We start from the raw sequence: 17441 nt of genomic DNA, 5'->3' as shown, positions 1-17441 counted from the left end.
TGCCTTTTCTCTGTCCCTGACCAGGCTGGCATCCACAGGGGTCTTCTGGGCTGTTTGGGGTCTTCCTGGAGGAAGGCTCACACTCTTCCTCACTGTCCCCTGGACAGCCTGGCAGGTGGTGTGTGTTCATTAAGCTTTGTGTTATGTCAGGAAGCACTATGTTCCAGTTAAGCCTATTATTTTATAGGTAAGACCACTATTTTAGACCCCCTGTCTGGAATTGTCCCAGCTTTATTCATTTCAAGGCTGATCCTGCCCTGGGAGTTGTCTTAACTTTGTCTTGATGCCAATTCTGGCTTGGGAGTCTCCCAGCTTTTGTCCATCCCAAGATGATTCCAATTTCCTGTATCCTGTTCCCCACATGGATCATCTATGAAGAAACCCATCTGCCTCATAACACTAATCACATATACTTTTCCAATTATTTTCCCAAAATATTGATAGAATTATAATTTAGTTAGCATGAATCACATCCATTTATCACAATCCATGAGCCCTGTGCAGAAAGCACAGCATGTCCCCAGGGCAGCAGGCCCTGCAGGTTGTTATTATCTGCAGCTGTTCTGTGAATGCAGGACTCCACAGAGAAGATTCACACAGTGCTGTGCTTCTTGTAAATGGATTTGGTTTTATTCTTGCTCGGTGGCAAGTGCCAGCTGATAGCTTGAGAAGGAAATTGTAAAATCATAGAATCTCCTGAGATGACAGGGGTCCACAAGGATCATCAAGTGCAACTCCTGCCCTGCACAGACACCCCAACAATCCCACCCTGGCATCTCTGAGAGCATTGTCCAAACACTCCTGGAGCTCTGGCAGCCTCGGGGCTGCGCCCATTCCCTGGGAGCACAACCTGGGGTTTAGATTTAATTGATTATTAATTCAGGTTTATGAGACAAATTTTGTAGTAAGAAAGGAAAATGTTGATTGATTGCAGAGGGTGTTGTACTATGTTCAGTAATTTGATGTTTACAAAAATATTTTATGGATGCCTGTGAAGTTGCAGGTGCTACCATTCTTATGGAGCAATGTACCAGCAGAGCTAATGTATTCTATTTAAATTGAGAGAAGCATGGTTTAATTTCACTTAAAATGTGCTCTTTTGTCCATTATAGCTTGGAGCAGTGCATTCTAACCTTTTAAACATCAAAAAAAAAAAAGCGCAAAACAAATCTTTGACTGTGACTAAGTGTAGGTGGAGCACCTGAGCTGGTGAAAGTCAGATAATCTCTCACTGATATCCACAATTAGCAGAGCTGTTGCAATCAAGACCTAGAAATACAGAGACATTAATATTAAACACAGGCAGCTCAAGAACCTAGCACTCAAGACAGAGAATAATTTTCTTCACTAAACACATTTTTTTTCTTTTGTTTTTGCATTTAACGGTGTGTAATTTAATAAATACAGATGTATTTGAAACTCAAGTCATGAACTCCCTAGTTTATGACAAGTGTGTGGCAGACAGGACTCTTCCACTTAAGAGATGTTGGAGTGGAAAAAAATGTTTCATGGAACAAGTGTGAAAGAATAAAAAGCAATAAAAGCACTTCTCTTTTGCCTGTTGGGTGGTATGAAACGTCCAGCAATGACATCCCTCCTGGCTCTGAGGGAGCAATCTGATCCTTTATTTAGTATTTGTGCTGTGTAGTTATGACACAGAGGAGAAAACTTACTGGAAAATGTTTCTCCTGCCATGGCTCAGCTGTGATCTGCAGGGCTGTGAGCAGGGACAGCTGCAGGCACAGGTGAATGTGGCATTGCAGCATCTCCCCTCACAGCTGCAGGGCTGAGGGGCAACAGCTTTCCTGTGCAATCATGTAAGATTCCAAATATTTCCTGTTTCTGCATCAGGAGAAAACCAGAAAACCATCAAGGCCAAGAGCTTTTTGGGGAAGCAAAGGGTGGAAGAAAGACATTTCCTAGAATAGCCAATATCTTGGTAGAGATTTAATTTAAATTTTTAAAAAATAAAAAAAAATTAAATTTAGGGTGGTTTTTTTTGTTGTGTTTGGTTTTGTTTTGGTTTGTTTGTTTGTGTTTGTTTTTGTTTTTTTGAAGAAGCTTAATTCTGCACTGAGGTGAAAGTCAGCTGGAACTTACACCTGCTGGCCTCCTTCTGCTTAGTTCCTCCTCAGCTCCCTTTCTCCTCTGGCTGGAGAGCTGCAAGGCTGACCAAGCAGCCAAGTGGGTGACAGACCAGCCCAATACAAGGTGTCATTCCCAAACAGGTGTAAACTTCAACCTGAGTAAAAGCTGCTGAGAAAGTCATAAATCATATCCCATTCTGCAAGTCAGATTCTTGACTGTTTTCTCACTGCTGTTGATTCAGCTGTAAATTACTTTAAAATAGCACTAAAAATGTGTAATTTTCCATACCAGCAAATTCTTGGTGCCATAAGAGAAACTTTGTGCTGAGAGGGCCCTATAAACATATGGCAGTGTTTGCATATATAGATTTTGTTTTCCTTCAGATGAAGTTATCTCTTCATTTCAAAGCTTAACGGAAAGATTTTTGAATTTATCATGATCTGATATCCAACTGTCAGCCCTCTGCTACAGGTACAGCATAAGGATTCAAGTTGTTTAAGCACTAAATTAAAGTTTTACTTTCCATTTACCTGTCATTTTCCTCCTTCCTTTTAATTCTTATCTTCAAAATGACAGTTCAAATATTTGCTTACCACTGCCATGCTTATCCTGTTAAGATAATCTACTTATCTTAGATAAGGGAGAAAGCTGAGATGACCAAGAAAACTGTTAGGAGCAGGAGGCCTCCAAGAGAGCAGGACTTTGGACAAGGGCTGAGTGGACAAGGGGGAACAGCTTTAAGCTGAAAGATGGTAGATTTAAATTGGATATTAGTAAGAAATTCCTCTCTGTGAGAGAGGTGAGACCTGGCACAGGTGCCCAGAGCAGCTGTGGCTGCCCCTGGATCCCTGGAAGTGCCCAAGGCCAGGCTGGATGGAGCTTGGAGCACCCTGGGGCAGTGGAAGGTGACCCTGCCATGGCAGGGGTGGAACAGGATGATCTCCTGTGGGAAATGAATTTGTAGAGAATTCGCAAAGCCTGACAGAACACTGACATGGACTAGGACATTGCTGAGAGAGAAATGGAACTAGAAACAAGTTTCAAAGGATGGCCTTACAATAAAGACCAGATACTCTGGAGAACCAGAACTATGAAAGATGCGTTGTAGTGGGACCCATGAGGGGTAATTTTAGATGATTGCCTTTAAAGCATTTACAGCATGGTGTGGCAAAAGCTGATAGGCCAAGAAAAACTTGAAGTGTATTGTAATTAGGAAATCATTGGCTTCTGATTGTGATAGTGTGAATTCTAACATCTGTATTGTCTCACCCTTCTCAAGAGACTGAAAATAGAATAAAAGCTTTTAAAATGCCTCTCAGTTACCCCATCTCTAAATCAGAAAAAGGCATAATCCAACAGTCTCCCGGTCTCTTCTAACCCAAACTATTCCGGGATTCTAGTTTATGTTCTTCAGCTGGCCAAAACTCAAGAGGGAGAAGAAGAAAGAGAAGCACAAGAGCCCATCTCCCTAGGGCAGGTTTAGAGAGTGAGGAAGACCATCCCAATGAGGTTCAGAGTGGACCCTCTTGCTTTCTAACCTCCACACAAAGCCTGGATTCAGCTAGGTCTAATCTTAGCTTCAGATTATGACAGTTGTTTATGTTTAATGGAATCATCTACACAAAATTTATAATAGTTAATATTATTATAAACAGCTACATGGATTTTTTTATTAATTCAGCATGCCATCAATGACTTACTGAGGATCTGTTGGAACTAAGAAATCTCTCTGCCTTGGGCATGGAAGGACCTCTTATTTTCAGGTAAGGGATTTGAAACCTTGAGTGGTGCTCCAGCTCAAGGGGAGAGTCACTGGTATGCAGTCCAGCTGCCACTCAGGGATAGCTCAAATTTGGCTTACCCTGATTGTAATATTTATTAGAGTGAAGTAGTTGGCTGCTGGTCAATAGTTTAAAGAAGATAGATGTCTTTGTTTTAGCTCCGTTATCTTCTTCTCTACTTTAGTTATTTTCCACTTTTGGGCTTTGAAGCCAACTTTAAAAACATTTTTCCAAGGCACCTTAACTTCCTTGTACCTAAGCCAGGAGCATTCCAGCTCACAAATCCACCACAGGGCGTGGGGCCCGTTGCTCCATAGCTGGCCTGATCCAAAGTACAGCTGAGGGTCAAGTGTATCCGTAAGAGGCACCACAACAATATTCATAAAACTGCCTTGGGGCCTCACTTGCCATCTCTCTGTCACTGGTTATGTTCCTATATTTGCAACATTTTTTAATAGACAGTAGAGTTTTCTTCTCATTACAAAATTCAGTGTCAGCACATGACTGGTTTACAAATGGAGATGAGAGCTTAGACAAGTCCTGCCTGTGACTCAGAATTCTGGCAGTAGCTCTGTTTGAGGTGGCCTGCACCCCAAACGTCTCTCATTTGCAAGTTCTTAAGAATGGCCAATTAGGTCGATTACAAAATGAATTACTTATTGAATAGACACAAGATTAACAGACTGAGGACTTTAAACAGGCTGCTTACTACACAGAATGAAACAATACCAACTACTAGTAGATGAAAAGGTTACTACAGCTAGTGAAGAAATAGTATAGATTAGAAGTCAATGTAATTTAGCATTGAATTGATGATGGAGTACACATAAGGTACTCAGTTCCTGGGACAATATCTTCAGAATTTGTGTCCAGACTCTGGGGAGAAGTCCTTCACATTTCCAAGGTTGGAAATGCATGGAGGAGATTTCTGCCTCCATGAAAGTTTGTGCAGCTTTTATAGTTTGTAAAGTGAAGTGTCTGTCAGCCAGAAATTCCAGCTCGTATCCCCACATCTTGTTCTCAAGGCCAGTTGTTTATTGTCCACTGGGAGTTCCACCCCTGGTGCCAGAGAGAGAGAGAACTCATCAGCCAGAGCCAGCTCCCCAGCCAGCCAGGCCAGCCTGGCTTATCTCATCAGTTCATGTGATGGGAGGACAGTGCTGATGGACAGAACAGATCAGCTCTTCTGTGGTGGGGGCAAGTCCTGCCACACTGGTTTCCAAGCAGCAGCTGGAGTTACTAAGCAGGGTGACAGCTCTTACTGGCTGTAGGCAAAGGACTTGGGTTCCCACCTGGCTTTTTGGTCCTTTCCTCAGTTATGTCAGGCTGTGGTGCATACATGAGCATGTTTTGTTGGATGGCCCATCAGAAATGCCAGATGGGTCTGTTCCAGCTGCTGTGGCTGTGTTTGGCAAAGCCTGGTGCTCTCACTTTCTCACCACAGGTGTATCAGCAGGAGGCCCAAAGCTGGGTGAAGGGAACTCCTCTCTTGCAGCCTTCCTGACATCTCCTTTGCTTGCCCATCAGGCCTTTTTGGCTTTCCTTACAGCAGCCCCATGTGGGTGCTGAGGGTACCAGGGGCTTTGCCCTCCATCACCACAATCCCTTCTAGAGCAGGTTACAGTAACTTGCAAGGGAGAGGGAGGCAACAGAGGCCATGTCTTTGTGGTTCCCTTTTCTTGGAGAACAAATGGGATTTTGCATGCAACGCAGGTCTGAGCAGGGTGGTATTGCCCAGGCTATAAACCAGAAGAGAAAAACCTCTCAATGCAACTGAGGGTAAGGTGGGAGGAGGAAAAGCAGAAGAAATGAGATGTTAAGGATATTTTGTTGTTGGAGGAAACAAGATAAATGCAATGGCACTATTTGTGCATCCACTCTCTCTGGTAATTATTTCGGCACTATGATCAGACCCAGCTTGGCAGAAGTTAGAAGTCCTAGAGATAATAAATTTCCCACAGTCTGGGAGCATAGTGGGAACAATTGGGTAGAGGAAACAAGCTGAAGTTAGTATTTCTGTCCAGCAAAGACAACAGCAATAAACATTTATAGATAGCAGAAACTGATAGGAAAGGTATGGTTGTTCTAACCAGAAAATCACCTCTGAGTTAGTCCCTGGGCAACAAAAGTCTGTCTTTCACACACAAAGCTTAAGAAACTGGGGTTCACATGTTCAGGGTGTGTGGTTCCATTACTGTAAGGTGAACAGACCCCAGCTCATGGCCTCAGGGCAACCTCCCTTCCTGTGCCAGCCCAGGGAACAACTGCCTGGTGACACTGGTGCTGCTGAGGCACCAGTAACAACCCCCAGAGTTCAGACATGGACTGTAGAATCCTTCTAATCTGTGAGAAATGATACTCACTTCCAAAAAAATGTAAAAGTTTTATTAAAACCTTATCAAAAATACAACAGAAGACTGAATAGAGAAAATATTACAATGCCAGGAGCAGAGGATTTTCCCCACCATGGGCTCACCCACACAATGGCGGTTTCACCTTTTAACCCTTTGGTCCCTCCCAAAGTTCTGTCCATCAACTCCTCCTTTGCTGTCCAGTGGGGGAGGTCACTTCCTTAAATCCTGATTGGAGGTCAGCTGTTGCCATAGTAATGAGCCAACCCTCCCAAACGTCCCAAATCCAGGTCACCCCCTGATAACAATGCAAGGGGGTAAAACATAACTATAAGTGTATAAAACTTCTCTTACTTCTCTTAACATGTTTATATAATATTTGCCTTTTAATTGTGAGAGTCAACTATCACATGACTCATCTATCACACAATCCAAACCATCCTGTAACTGCATATGAATCTGTGATTCCTGACCCTCTGCAAGCATCCTTTGCTTGTTTATAGATAACTCACTGGTTAGCTGGTAGGAGGAACCATCTGACCTTCAGGCAGGCCTGCCAGCACGGCCTTTTGCAAACCAAAATGGGGATGTGCAGACACACAGTTGCCACGTGGCTACCACCCTGGGCACCCCAATTGTGAAAGCAGAGCCACCACGGCTGTGAGGTCAGAGCAGCTGCCTGCACAGCCCTATGGCACGGGGACAGAGCCCACAGTGGCTGTCACACTGGGCAAACATCACATCCTGCTGCAGCTGGGCAGGCAGAGCTGAGCCCGGAGGGACAGGGAGGAGAAAGGCTCAACACAAACCATTTGAGTCTTCCAAACCACTGGCAGAGGTGACTGTGGAGCTCAGTGACTGCCCAATGAGCTGGTATGAAGTGGGCTGCTCCTGCCCAGGGTGTCAGGTTGGAACAGCAGGGTGGATGTGGTTGTCAGTGGGATTGGAGCAGCATGGGGAATGTTCAGAAAGGTTTTCTGAAGACCAGCCCTGTGATGTGTGAAGTCCCCTTTCTGTGGGGATGGGTCTCAGCTGAAGAAGAGAAGAGACTCAAGAGCCAGGCATAACTTCTTCTCTGGTTTCTTTTCCAAGGAATGTTGTTCAGGCTTATTTGGCAGGTGCCTTTGTCTCCCTGGGGAGAAATTTTCTGAGCCATTCTCATGCCATCCTCACAGAGTGGACACTACACGTTTCTACTGTGGACAGGGGGCAGGATGGGAATGTCTGAGGCCCAGTGCAAGCAGAGGGGAGAGCAGAGGGTGTCCCTAATCAGCCCAGGGCTCTCACTTGGACGATGAAGCTTGAGCACTGCTTGTGCTGTGGCCAGTCCCAGGCAGAGCCAAGAGCAAAGCCCCCTGGCAGTGTCCCTGGCACACCAGAGCTGAGCCTCCAGCTTTGGCTGAAGAAAGACAAACTGCTATGCAGCCAAGCACTCAGTGGAGAGCCAAGCATCTGCAGGGGAAGGGTTTTCCCCAGCTCTGGCAAGAGACCCTGCAGGTGTGGGAGAGCTCTGGGACCAAAGTCAGGCATAGCTCCTGTGCTTCCTTGCTGTGAAGGGGTTTGCCTAATTGACAGCCCCAGGACTCCCTCTCTTTCAGGGAAAAGATGCTGCAGCTGAAGAAGAGCTTTAAAGTCTTCATTGTGTTGCTCTCAGTGGCTCTTGGTGAGTTTTCACGGGCAAACAACTCAGAGTAACAGCCTGGCTGTGCTAGATACCAGCTTGCCTTCCGGGCCATTATGTGTGGAAATTCCTGTGGCCCAAGTGCTTCCTTGTGTGTGCCCTTGTGTGTTCCCAAGTGTGCCCTTGTCTGGCTTTGGGACCACCAGTAAGACTCCCAGGTAGTCTCACAGCCATGCTGCTGCTCTGGCTGCTGAATGACTTGCTGCAAGGTTGAGAGAGAAGGGCATGGGTATTCCAAAGCTGAACTGGGGATGGCCAGAGGAGAGGGGCAGTGCAAGGGGAGGGATGGGCAGGTCCCCCTCCCACCCCTACAGCCTGCTCCTGGTGCTGACTGGAGTGAGGGGAAACAGGGAGTAAAGTGGGGCAACAAGCACGACTGCAGACCATGCTGCCATGGCCCCTGAAGCCTGGGCTGGTGGCCCCAGCCAGAGGCACATCCCTCTCTGCACCCCTCATCCCACACCCCTCAGCTAACCTGCCTGACCCCCAGGGCAGCAGGGAGCAGACGATGGGCCCTCGGGGCTGCCTGCAAACCCCACTCCAGTGACTGGGGATGTGAATTGCAGGTGGTTTCTGTGGGGCTGTCCTGTCAGAATGGTCACCGTGGACAAAGGGACTCGTGGAGGTTAGTGACTGCTGTGGGACAGGCACCTCCTGCAGGGGAGAGCTGCTGACAGTGGGTGGATAAATCTGAGGCTCTTCTTCTACAAAGCATCACCCAAAGAAGGAGATTGTGTAATTTGCCCTGGGAAGCCATGGTGGCTCTGGTAGTAGATGCTCTAATTAAGATTTTTCTCTTTCAGAAGATGCAAAGTGTATTTCCAGCAGGACTGAAACCCTTTTGGTAAGAGAGATTTCCTGACCTGGGACTGTGTGTGTGCAGAAGTATCAGCTGACCTTGTGCTACCTGTGCTCAGTTTCCAAAGAGCAAAGGCTCCTCTACTTCCATTCTGCCTTTGGCTTTTGCTCAGCTTGGGCTGGAAAGAAGCACTGGCAAAGCAGGGAAAGCATGTGTTCACTGAGCTCAGGTGCTTCACAGAAGGAATGGGCTGCTTTGACAAGATCTGCTTTTCTGTTCCTGCAGGAATTCACACACTTTGATTGAAACCCAAAAGTTGCAGAATCTGCTGGAAGAGGTCACTCAGCTGAGGGTGGAGATCAATAGTTTGAAGGTGACCCTGACATTCTGGGGAAAGAGGCTTGGCGGGGCAGAACCCCCAGGAAAGCTCTCCTTGGTACTGTTGGTGGGGTCAGAACGTTGTGGCCACAGACCCTGCTCCTCAGTCCTCGTGGCTCCCATCAGCAGCACATTTTGCCAGTTCTCTGGGCATGGCTGGCCATGCGTGGCTGGCACTGAGCTCTGCCTCTGTGGGTGCTGGCAGCGTGCTGAACTGACCTTTCCTGTTTGCTCATGGCTTCCCCAGGAATTCAGCCAGATGGCTATGGAACCCTGTGTCAAGACAGACTGGGCCCTGAAGAGCTCTGGTAAGGACACGAGCAGCCCGGTCTCCTTGCCTTGTGCTTGTCTGTGTCCTGCCCACAGCCTCCACAGGGATGTCTGGGGTTGCCTCCACACACATTCTGGGGGGATGGCACAGAAATGACAACGTTCCTGTGTGGATGGAGGGGCTCTCTTCCTCTCCACTGCACCTGGAGAAGGAATGCCTGGCTTGTGCTTTGCTTCCTCCCAGCACTCTTAGCCCTGTGGGAGAGGCAGTCACCAGGCCTGTGGCTGCTGTCATTGCCCCCCAGGGCAGGGTGATGCATTCAGGACAGGTGGACATGGAGCTGCCCAGAAGCACCAGAAATGGTGTCTGAGCACCAAGCCCTGCCAGTGTGTAGCTGCTTGCAGCCATTTCCCCTCCCTCCCTTACAGGAGCCACCATTGACACCCAAAGAACTTCCCAGACCTATGACTGCAAAGACAGTTTTCTCTGCAGGATTTTACGCTTATTCTGGACTGCCAGCCCTCCTGATACTATCCTGCAGGTATTTTAGCAGAAATCACCAGTTTTCTTCTCTCCTGTGAATTTGGGAACCATTCTTGGGGGCTCTCCCCTCAGCCCAATGGTACTGATGAAGCCCACAGTAGATTGGATTTCTGAAACCAAAGCTGGAACATGGGCTGGGCTTGCTGAGAAGCAGTGGTTCTTCTCCAGAGGGGAGTGGAGCCAAACTGAGCTGTACTGCTGCATTCTGCCCACAGTCCTTGGCCACAGCTGGGTGAGAGGATTTCTTTCTACCTGGTGACCCTGTCTCCACTGTCAACCCTTAGAAGTGCTTTCCAGGGTGGGAGGTGGGAGGAGGAGGGATGCCCTACAGAGTCCCTGGGCAGAAGTGTTTCTGCTTGTCCCTGAGTAGGATGGTTTCGTAACCAGTATTCTCTGTTCTGCCATGCTGAGCCCACTCTGGCAGGCAGGGACGCTCTTCTGCTTCTGTCCATTTTCTCACAGCCCCTTACTTCCAAGCTGAAATAAAACCCACAGGCATGTCAGCCCCAATGCTTCAAGCTACATGGGCAGTTGTGTTGACCCACATATCACTGCTCTTACATTCTGTTGCAGCCAAATATTTTCCCAGGAAACTGCTGGGCTTTCAAAGGGCACCAAGGCCAAGTTGTCATCAAGTTGCCAGCACGAATCTGCCTGACTGCCATCACAGTGCAGCACATCTCCAAAGATGTCTCTCCAAGTGGGACCATCATCAGTGCCCCCAAAGACATTGCTGTCTTTGTAAGTCTGCTGGGCACTTCTGGTGGGGGTCTGGCCCTACGAGGAGCTCAGAGCAAAGTCTTGTTTGCTTTTGTGCACCCTCTGAGCTTTGTGTCCTGCACTCTCCTGAGCACTGCCTTGCTCACCGCGACACTTCAAGAGCTCAAGAGGTCCATTCTTCTTAAGACTCCTTCTGGCCAAGCACCTAAGGGTTCTTGACCAAAATGCAAGGGAGAGACTGAGCTCTACCCTAACGAATGCCAGAGCCCTGGGAGAGGCTGGGTACATACTAGGGCTGACCCAGTCTGTACATTCCCCCTTTGTCGGGATGAGCCCGACTCACTCTCCTTGTGCTTTGCTCCCAAGGGAGTGGATGCAGACAGAGAAGAGGAAACTCTCCTGGGGGTGTTCACCTACAATGTGGAAAAAAACCCCACACAGACTTTCCCTCTGAAGGTATGCTCAACATGTGGGGCCAGGTGCCAGGGAGCAAAACAGGTTTGCTTGCAAGTCTGTGGCTGGGAAGGTGCAAATGTTTCCTCCTGGGCAGAGGGTCCTGGATCACTGCCAGAAAAGAGCTGGTGGGGCTTGGAGGGCAGAGTAGCATGTGGTTGTGGTGGCTGAAGGACAGGGTCAGGCCCATGGCAACACAGCTCCTGAGAGATCCCTGGCTGCAGCCACTGCCTTCAGAAAAGCCAGATGCACATGCAGCCACTCCACCCAAACAGCAAACAGACCTCGTGCCATGGAAGAACTGGGACAAGTGGTGGCAAAAGCTGTCAGGCATCACTGTTGTTCCACTCTGTGCCCTGCTGACAAGCTGGACAGTGTCACCCCAGCACAGCATGCCCCTTCTCTCCCATTGCTGTCAGTCTGCCAGGAGGAAGGCAGGCAGAGGGCATGGCGGGGCTCAGTGGGGTAACACACAGTGAGGTGACACAGTGGGTGACACAGTGGGGTGACATACAATGGGTGACATACAGTGGGGTGACACACAATGGGTGACACACAGTGGGGTGACACACAGTGGGTGACACAGTGGGGTGACACACAGTGGGGTGACACACAGAGGGTGACACAGAGTGGGGTGACACACAGTGGGTGACACAGTGGGGTGACACACAGTGGGTGACACAGTGGGGTGACACACCAGCCCCATGCACAGGAGCACGTCCCCAGCCCCTCTGTCAGCACAGAGCAAGGGACAGAAGGAAAGGAGGAGCAGCCCCAGCTGGGCCAGCACGCAGAGGATGCCAAGTGCCTTCCCTTGCCCCCAGCCTCCCCAGCAGCCCTAGTACCAGCAGTGAGCTTCAGATCTCCATTGCTTCTCCCAAGCTTCTTTTGGGAGCTTGTTCCTGAGCAGAAACAGGGCTGGCAGGGTAAGACCTGTTGATTTTAACACTCCCCTTTTCCCTCTTCACAGAACATGCTGCTCCCCAGAGCCTTTTCACATGTCAAACTTCTTGTGAAAAGCAACTGGGGAAACCCCTGGTACACCTGCATTTACCGAGTAAAGGTTCATGGAAAGATGGAAAACCAGAAAGTCTCAACCCAGGGCCAAGATAAATAAAGAAGAAAACTCAAAAGAAGAAGAAAGGGCAGGGGGAAGAAGGGAAATGGGGGGAATGATGTGGCAACCTAATGTTGATTTTAGAGGATGCATGTGGGACTGTGTCAGGTGAGATTTAGGTAAGATATTAGGAATTATAGAATCATTTAATCCCCTCTGTTGAAAGGGACCCACAAGGATCATCAAGTCCAACTCCTGGCCCTGCACAGGACAGCCCCAACAACCACACCATGTGTCTGGCTGCTGGTTCAGTGCTGTGACCAGCTCCCTGGGAAGCCTGTTCCAGTGCCCAACCACCCTCTGAGTGAAGAACCATTTGGGTAAAGAACCTTCTGGGTGAAAAACCTTCTGGGTGAATCAGAATCTGCTGAGTTGGAAGGGACACACAAGGATCATCGAGTCTAAATGCTACAACTCCTGGCCCTGCACAGGACAGCCCAACAACCACACCATTGTTTCTGACAGCTGGCTTGGTGCTGTAGCCAATTTGGTGAGGAACCTGTTCCAGTACCTGACCACGTCCTGGGTTCTGGTTCTTCACCCAGAAGGTTCTTCACTCAGAAGGAGAAGGTTCATTACCCAAAGGTTCCTCACCTGTTTTTTCTGGACAGTTGCAGGCTTTTCAGGAGGGGTAGGCAGGACAGAAGAGTTGTAGGGGTCCCTTCCATGTCAGGGGTTCCATGGTTCCATGATTCCGTGACTCTATGACCAGTTGTTTCCAACCCATCTCTTGTAAACCTCTGACACAGTGCTGTATGTGTCCTATCCCACAAACAGAGTGGAAGCCACAAGTCCAGGGTTTAAGACAATGGCAGAATGCATGGAAACACCTACTCCTTGACCATGGATGTGCAGTGAGAGCCTAATTTGTGCCAGAGCCTAGCACTATTGACTAAAATAAATAAAGCCATGCCCTGGGAATTGTACTTCAACCTTTGTTTGATCAGTAGAACTTTAAGCAGTTAATAAGAAGCAAAGGATGGGGACTCCACCACCTCCCTGGGCAGCTCCTTCCAAGGCCTGACCACCCTTTCCATGGAGAAATTCCTGCTGATATCCAACCTGAACCTGCCCTGGCACATCTTGAGCCTGTTCCCTCTCCTCCTGTCCCTGTTCCTAGGGAGCAGAGCCCGATCCCCCCTGGCTGTCCTCCCCTTTCAGGAGTTGTGCAGAGCCACAAGGTCCCCCCCAAGTCTCCTTTTCTCCAGGCTGAGCTCTTTTCCAGCTCCCTCAGCTGCTCTTCATCAGACTTATGGCATATGACTTTTAGCCAGGAATTCTCTGCAAGCCCCTTTGTAGCAACCTCATGCTGGTCTATTGCCACTTAAGTTAATCCAGGACAGGGATTTAATTTTTTTGTTACCAAAATTTCAGTAAAATAATAAACTCCTTAATACCAATGTAGCATTAAAAAGCTGCATTCTTTATTCAGCTGGATGCACAGGGGGATAGCTCCTCCCAAAACTGTGCATGCTGAGCATAGGAAAGTTTCTGTTTATATTCTGTATTTCTTATACATATTCACTGATTGTCCCAGACTAAACATACATATGATAATCACATTATAAATATGATTTTTATATGTATATTTTTTATACATACATATGATTTGCCCAAAATCATGAACATATTTCCCCTTTCCTTATGCATTCATTCATCTGCCCTGGGGGTCTCTCTGGTGGTCCCTGGTGGTTGTGGACCCCAATGTTCCAGGGGACCTGGCTGAGTTGGCAGGACACTGAGGGTGGTGAATTTCCAGTCTCCTTCTTACACAATGGGCATTGTGCAGTTCATTCTGGAACAAGCTTTGTGTTAGCTCACCAGGTGTAGGCCATTTATCATCTGGTAACAATTTTATTTATGGCATTATCTTCATTCTTCCCCTCAACCCAGAGTCTCAAATTTAAAAAAGGAAGAACTTTTAAGTGAGGTAATAACATTTTTAGTACTCCTATGCCAAAAAAAAAAAAAAAATTCAACTCAGAGAAAAAATGACCATATGACCAATGTATGGAAGTAGCTCACTCCACTCAGTTGAGCTTCAAGTCTGAGTTGCTGGGGAATCCCCTGGCAGCAAAAGCTCTAGCAAGTGTCACTGTCACCTCCCTCATGAATCAGACAAGTAAAGCAATCCTACATGGAAGTACCAGCAACTAGTAACGAAGCCAACTTCAAACTATGGCACAAAATGAGCAGCGAACAGCTGAGCAGTGAACCCTGCTGCAACTAAAAGCTATTCAGGTGCTGCATTTCCCGAAGAATTCCCGCAGTTCCTTCAAATAATATAGCAAAGCTATTGTTGTGAATGTGAGGCTCTTTTGTTCATTTCCTAGAAGATTTCAAGTTTAATTCTTATCTGACAGTTGAATTTCAAGTCACAAAGTTGTGCCAAACTTTGTTTAAAAAGCCCAACCTTCTATACAAAGTGGGTCTTGGAAACAAATTCTGTACTATGGAAGGGTAAATAAAGTAACAAATACATATTTCACAGTTATTTTCAAATGTTATAATACCTGTCACTCATTTCAGAATGATTTACTCAAGTGTAAAGCCAAGCACTGAAGTTTTACACTAAACAAACTGTCTCCAGGAAACACATTCTAAAAGTGCCTTAGTAAAGGAGATCCCTTTCCCAGAAACAATAAAAACTTGCCTAGAATAAACCACAGTTGTCACTGAAACTGCGGGAAAAACAAAATTCTCCAACAACACTTTTAGTGTTAGAGAATCAATGCATTGCTTCATTCTGGGCAAGACGTTGTTCTGGCCAGGATGTGCAGCAGAAATAATTTCATCCACATAGCCTAGGTTGTGCAGAGAAAATCCATGACACATGAATTTTACCAGATTTTTCACAAATTGATACATCAAAACCCATTGAGATACATTGGTTCATGGTTCATTTTTTCCAAGTTATGCAGTTCTTAGTATTTGGGTTCATTATTGGTTACAGATCTCTTTGACTCCGATGCTAATTATGTCATCATTCTTATCTATCTCTTATCTATCTTTTCCCAGATCAGGTGTCACGTTTGGAGTTGACAGTTGTTAATGATGGTCATTACCTTCTGTGTATCTTCTGTGCTACTCCCAGCCTGCTGAGATGTTCAGCTCATCAGGCCTGGAGTCATGAAACAGTCTTTTGAAAAGAAATTTCAATTCCTTTCCATTTGGGCAAAGGCAAACAAAACCCCTGACTAAAGTTATACAAAAAAATTTAAACTTGGTATCATTTCCAACAAGAGGACCCCCATAAGCTCCTCACTGAGCTAGAGGGTTGGAGAGGCATGGACTCCTTTCTTCTGTGGAATTCACAGCAAAGGTGAAGCCTTTGCACAATTTCCTCCAACTTAGGTGCGATAGTAGTTGATACAAAAATATGTAAAGAAACAAATGAAATGATTTCTCTTGCCAATGTCGTCTATGACTGCTAAAGAAAAAAGCTCTTCTATTCAACACCTGATCCACAATCCCCTCCAAAATACTCTGTTAACCCTCAATCCTTCCTTTTTCAAAGTCATATGGCATTGTTAGCATGAAAGGATAAAGAGCTGGCTTTGGAGCTAGAGGAGGAAATAAACCATAGAGGACCCTTTCAAGGATTGAGAAGAGTGAAAACATGTAGAGGTAATATAATTCCTGTGTCCTGAGTTTGTCAGTCAATGTCGTGGTTTATCAGCCAAGCCCCACACAGCCACTCCCTCACTCCCTTGCCAGAAGGATCAGGGAGAGAATCAGAAGGGTTAAAGCTGGAAAATTCATGGGTTGGGATACAGCTTAATATGGAAAACAAAAGCCAAATGCACAAACAAAGCAAACCCAGGAATTCACTCCCTGTTTCCCACGGGCAGGCAGGTGTTCAGCCATCCCACAGAGAGCAGGGTTCCAGGACACGTAACAGTGACTTGGGAAGACAAACACCATCACTCCAAACATCCCTCCCCTCGTTCCTTCTGCCCCCCACTTTATACACTGAGCATGATGTCAAATGGCCTGGAACATGCCTTGGATCACTTCGGGTCATCTGTCCCAGCTGTGTCTCCTCCCAGCTTCCCAAGCACCCCCAGCCCCCTTGCCAGCCTGGCAGTGTGAAAAGCAGAAAGGCCTTGGCTCAGTGTGAGCACTGCTCAGCAATAACAAAAACACCTCCAGTATCATCCCTACATTCAGCACAAATCCAAAATACAGCCCCATGCCAGCCACTGGGAGGGAAATTACCTCAGCTACACTCAGCACAGTCACCTTTTGCTATTTCTTCATCAGACACGCCAATATGAGAGACTCCTGCTACTCAGCTGTGCCATATCTTCTTAGCTTTATGCCTTTGATAATGATTGCCTCTTTTTATTTTTACCTTTCAAGATTTTTTTCTTACCATTATTTTCTTGAGCTTTTTGATGCATCCAGTAGGAGAAAGAAAACTGATGTCAAAGGCAGCCAATGTAGTGGTAATGACCACTTGAGGTAGTGGCAATCTTGAGGTAGTGACCAATGAAGTTAATGTCCAGTGATCAGCCATGGCTTGTAATATACAGTCCATGCAAACAAAAACATAATAAATCAGGTTTCTTTCTGTTGTATGTAGTTTATTGTTCAGAAGTATTTTACAAGGGATAGTAGGAAGATGAATTGAGAACATGAAGTTGGCTACTCCTTCACCTCCTTTGCAGCAGGTTCTATACAAGGACATTTTTCATGGTTGATTCTTAACTCACTGCCATTCCCACTAAATTCTTTTTATCTCATCTTGAGACTGGAGAAGATGAGGGGAACAGCTTGTAAACTTTTTAATGGGAGTACTAAATCAGCAAATACCATACTGCTAGACCATGATGGGGGATGCAGCTGACCCCCACTGACCACAGCATATCCCAGATCATATGTAATGTCCTGCTCAAAGTATAAACCTGAAGGAAGAAGAAGGAAGGAAGGAGGGGGATTTGGACTTTGGAGTGATGGTGTTGGTCCTCCTGAACCATTGTTAATGTGGTGGAGCCTGGTTTTCTGGAGGTGGCTGAACATCTTCCTGCTGATGGGAAGGAGTGTGTTTCCTCTCTATTTCGCTTTTTCTTTCATGTGTGGCTTTTTCTTTCCCCATTTATCTGCCTGTATCCCAATCCACAAGTTTTCTAACTTTTACCTTTCCCATCTCAATAGAGTGTGAGAGATTGAGTGACTTCTCAGACTGCTGGTGTTAAACCATGACACTCACACAAGGGAACTACAGTCATGACATTTGGAATAATATCCAACTAAGGA

The 17441-nt window shown here is 46.7% G+C and overlaps 1 protein-coding gene and 1 long non-coding RNA gene across 2 annotated transcripts; one reads left to right on the top strand and one right to left on the bottom strand.

The window, feature by feature from the left end:
* Positions 1-608: 608 nt before the first annotated feature.
* LOC135286075 (uncharacterized) lies at positions 609-6903 on the bottom strand. The gene is made up of 2 exons (XR_010350597.1): positions 6733-6903; positions 609-1269 (listed from the first exon to the last, which is right to left on the bottom strand). It is a non-coding gene; the product is annotated as an uncharacterized LOC135286075 (long non-coding RNA).
* A 5-nt stretch (positions 6904-6908) lies between these two features.
* LOC135286072 (sperm-associated antigen 4 protein-like) lies at positions 6909-13108 on the top strand. Its single transcript, XM_064399032.1, has 10 exons — positions 6909-7058; positions 7819-7883; positions 8468-8526; positions 8705-8745; positions 8986-9073; positions 9326-9386; positions 9778-9890; positions 10466-10633; positions 10979-11068; positions 12036-13108. Exons 2-10 carry the CDS (start codon positions 7826-7828, stop codon positions 12180-12182), a joined length of 825 nt encoding a protein of 274 aa, XP_064255102.1. The 5' UTR covers positions 6909-7058; positions 7819-7825; the 3' UTR covers positions 12183-13108.
* The last annotated feature ends 4333 nt before the right edge of the window (positions 13109-17441 follow it).

Source organism: Passer domesticus, chromosome 25 (assembly GCF_036417665.1).
Source record: "Passer domesticus isolate bPasDom1 chromosome 25, bPasDom1.hap1, whole genome shotgun sequence".
NCBI classification, from domain to species: Eukaryota; Metazoa; Chordata; class Aves; order Passeriformes; family Passeridae; genus Passer; species Passer domesticus.
This window is presented reverse-complemented; position numbering and strand designations above follow the sequence as displayed.